Here is a 4,095-nt window from a genome sequence, read left to right on the forward strand (position 1 = left end):
CTTATATTTAGATATAAAGAATGTTAGAGAGTTAACAGATTTTATAATTTATAATTATCAATTAGTTATCATTAATATTTTTAATAATATAAAATTACATCTAATAATATGAGATTATTTATTTTTTTTTATTAGTTAAATACTAATCAAATTTTAATAAAAATATTGATCTCTAAACTTTATCCCCATAAGAGAAAAGCTGTAGGTACAATCTTTGCTTTTCAACTAAAGGTGAAGGTAGCTTGGACAAGGTCTTTAATTAATTAATTTGGTAACCCTTCCCAAAGAAAATGATTGCCAATTACTTCCTCATGAGTACTTTATTATATAAATAGAAAAAGTATATGTAGATAATAAAAATATTAAATAATGTTAATAATAGATATATTAGATGTTTATTTTATTAGGTATACAGATGATTATTCTAATATTAAGATTTAGGTGAATAATATAAAAGTATAATATATTTTAATTTAATTAATAATTATTCATGTTATTCAAAAAAATTATTGGTTACTTAACATAACACAAATCGAAAAAGTAACCCATATGGATATTGGGATCCACTAATAAGTACCTTAACTAATTTGTTAGCTTGAATATGATGAAATTCAAACCATTAACTTCCCCACAGCGAGAAATTAAGGGATTTGTTAGATGAGAGAGTCTATATGGCAAGGTACGTATACATCTTTTTCAAAATTTAATTCACCATGAAGACTAAATATTAGAATGATAAAGCTTTTAGACATTGGAGTTTTACTATTCTCACTTAATTAATGATGATGGGGATGTATGGATATGAATGTATAATACAATAATGTAGGTCAATGCCCTAGAAAAACTTCTTTTGTTAAAAAAAAAAATAGATAATAAAAATACTAAATAATATAAACAATAGCTACATTGAATATTTAATTCACTAGGTATATAAATGATTATTTTAATATTAAGATTTAGGTAGGTAATTTGGGATAGGATCCCGCTAAGGAGACAATGAAATATGCATACAATGCCTACAATGGACTTTTTATTAGGCCCAAATTGAAATTAAAGCTGAAAATTAACCCTAATTCTATTATGGCTGTTTACTTTAATACACCACCAGATTTTTACTATTTCCACTTTTTTCTCAAATCTCCAATCCCTTTTGTTACGTTGTTTCTCCTCTCCCCACTCAAACCCTCCCAATTCGTTACAGAGCCCCTTGACGGCGCTAGAACCCTGAGCCCCGCAACCTGCAACTGAGGAAGGTCATAGGTGAACGCAAGCAACCTGTGCGTTGCCCTCAAGCTCGACGCCGTCACTGAACATCTGGCCTTCACTGCAACCCAGTCGTCAGGCGAGACGCCGCCGATCAGAACTGCCGCCAGGGTACTGGATGTTTGGTGTTCATGATAGATTTTTTTTGCCTCTTTAATTAGATGAAAACTGTAGTAGGTAATCAGATTGTTGGTTTTCACATTCACATGTATCCATGCTTATTATAGCTTTTATTTTATTTAGATGTTTGTTTTTTTGTTAATTCTTTCATGGTTTGTATTTTTTTTTTGTAAAATAATGGATGTATGATACGAATACTGGCTTCTGATATGAGATATCAAATACTAATTTTAAATGATATAGGTACTACTTACTAGTTACCAACAGCATCCAATATTAAACAGTACAAGATAGTGAGACCAATATTAATGCACCAATCTCCAAAAATGAATAAATATTGCTGAAGGAAGTGCCTAATAGATGATTACGTGAGCAATATTTTGGCTAAGCAAGTTTCTGCCATTTCCAGGTTTACTATATAATAACAGGTTTAAGTGTTTAACTGTATAGGGTTAGAAAAACCAGATGTTGATGGATTCAGTTTTAATTTTGGACTCAGCTACTCTTAATCCAGTTATGGTAGTATATATGTCATTATATTTTGGCTTTATTTAAACATGTAAAGCTTCGAGCCCATTTTGTAATTTTAGAGTTCAGACCATACTTGCACAAATATAACAATAACCCCACTTAACTCAGTTTGCTACCCTTAGTTACGTCACAACGCAAGTCAAAATCTAAGCCATAAAATACCAAGCCTTTTTGCTGTCCTATATTAGTCGAAGTCTAAACGCCTATAAAGCAACACAACAACAAAATATTGACTGGATTAGCTAAATATTGACTGGATTCTTTAAATGTTACATTGTCGTTTATCTATCTTGTTTATTGGTTATTAATTTAAAAACACATTGCAATGTATTGCAGGTGTCAGCGGCGTGACATCAGATTGGTTTCTATTTTTTTTCCTGTGCAATTAGAGGGACGTAACCGTGGATCCTATATAACTATTGTTAAGTTGTTGTGATTGTGTTTTTTTAGATTCTCTTAGGCATAATGATTGAAAGTGAAAGTTACCATCTAGAGAGATATTATGACATTTTTTAATTATGAATGTATTCAAGGATACATGTTTTTCATTTTTCTATTTTGAATGAGTTGAATTGGTGAAGCATTGCCCTCATGATATTTGACCCTGAGACTAGTTAGTTTGATTCATTTTGAACAGATATAACAGTGAGCTAATGAATGAATGTGAAACCTGACAATCCTTTGTTCTATGATAATAAACATCTGATTATATGAGAAAAATGAACATCCAAAATCAAGCAGAAATGAACATCCAGATTGACTCTGAAAATACCGTAGCGTTATTTTTTTCCCTATCACGACCAGATACCCACTAAATTAACGTGTTAATGAAAAAGCTTTTGTAAACCACGATAGTCAGTTAAGTCATATATAACATTCATCACATAGAAATAGAGAGCCAATAATAACCATCCGCATTCACAAGTAAATTGAACATCTGATCGCCTACAGAAATGAACATCTCACGTGTCTGTTTGAAGATAACCATGTAGCCAAAATTCATCTCTTCACTTTCAACCTCAGTAACATTCAATAGTGGCATGACCTATAATCACGAAATAAACACCCAAATCAAATAATGAAAACTATTTAGATAAACAACTAATAAATGAGATGCAAAAAAATTCTCTCTAAATTTCATAGAGAAAGATACACAAATATAACTGAACCACATCATCCTACCCATATTAACTTGGAAAAAAATGCATCAACATCACCTATTGATAGTAACTAAATTACTTATTTTATTTTACCTATTATATAAGCATTTTAACTACCCCTATTCTCTGTGCTACATCACACTGTGTACCACTGATATCAAAAGGCAACACATACAATCACCATGTACTTAAAATTTAAAACTAATAATCAATCACCATGTACTCAAAAGGCAACCCCAAATTTAAAATTTTAAACCAATTTGATGTTTAAATAAAACTAATAATCAAGTGTCATGTCAAAACTCAATCTAAACATCATTAAAAATAGCATAACATTACACAATTCTGAATTATAATGCGTAAAGATAACAAAATTTAAGGCAAATGCTGGCCAAATATAAGAATTAAACAAAAAGTTTCACTTAGGCATTTCATCGAGCATGTGGTGTGCACAATATGTAAACAGGGATTTTAAACTCAATTTAAACAGCAATCAATCCAGAAAAATCGGCCATCAAACATTTTGGAATTCAAAAAGTATCAATCCATTAATCTAAGCCTAATCTAAACACTAAAAGCAGAATTAAAAATTAGTTAAAATAAATAAACGAAAGAACACAGACAGGAGGAAGCATGGAACCTGCGTTGGTGAAAGGGGAAGAATGAAAAGAGAGGGGTAGTAGAGGCGGTGTTGCAGCGGCACAGAGCTCAGCCACCGCTGGGTTGCACTGAGGTTTCTTGCTGGGATTGGGCTTTGCACAGAGACCAGGGGTAATGTACAGGAAATTGAGGAGAAATGGAAAAAGAGGGAAGAAAAAGAGAAAAGAGGAAAGAGAGAGGGGGTAGGCAACGGTGGTTGCCGGTGGTGATAGCGGTGGTGTCGGACGGAGGACTGAAGCGACGAGATTCTCGGATTAATCGAGAGAATGGAGGTCACTTTGTTGTTCTGATTCTATAACTGACGGTAATCCTAATTTGTTTCAAATTTCAAATTAGAAAGAAATCAAAATTAATTAATTAC

General features: G+C 31.9%; 1 protein-coding gene across 1 annotated transcript in view; it reads right to left on the reverse strand.

The window, feature by feature from the left end:
- The window catches only part of LOC110262937, a 2,339-nt gene continuing 1,000 nt past the window's right edge, over positions 2,757-4,095 (reverse strand). Inside the window, exons 2-3 of the mRNA XM_021103530.1 lie at positions 3,715-4,026; positions 2,757-2,959 (exon numbers count right to left, since the gene is read on the reverse strand). Coding sequence (XP_020959189.1) covers positions 2,795-2,959; positions 3,715-4,026 — 477 coding nt within the window. The 3' untranslated portion in view covers positions 2,757-2,794. The remainder of the gene's footprint in view (positions 2,960-3,714; positions 4,027-4,095) is intronic.

This window comes from Arachis ipaensis, chromosome B05, assembly GCF_000816755.2.
Source record: "Arachis ipaensis cultivar K30076 chromosome B05, Araip1.1, whole genome shotgun sequence".
NCBI lineage: Eukaryota > Viridiplantae > Streptophyta > Magnoliopsida > Fabales > Fabaceae > Arachis > Arachis ipaensis.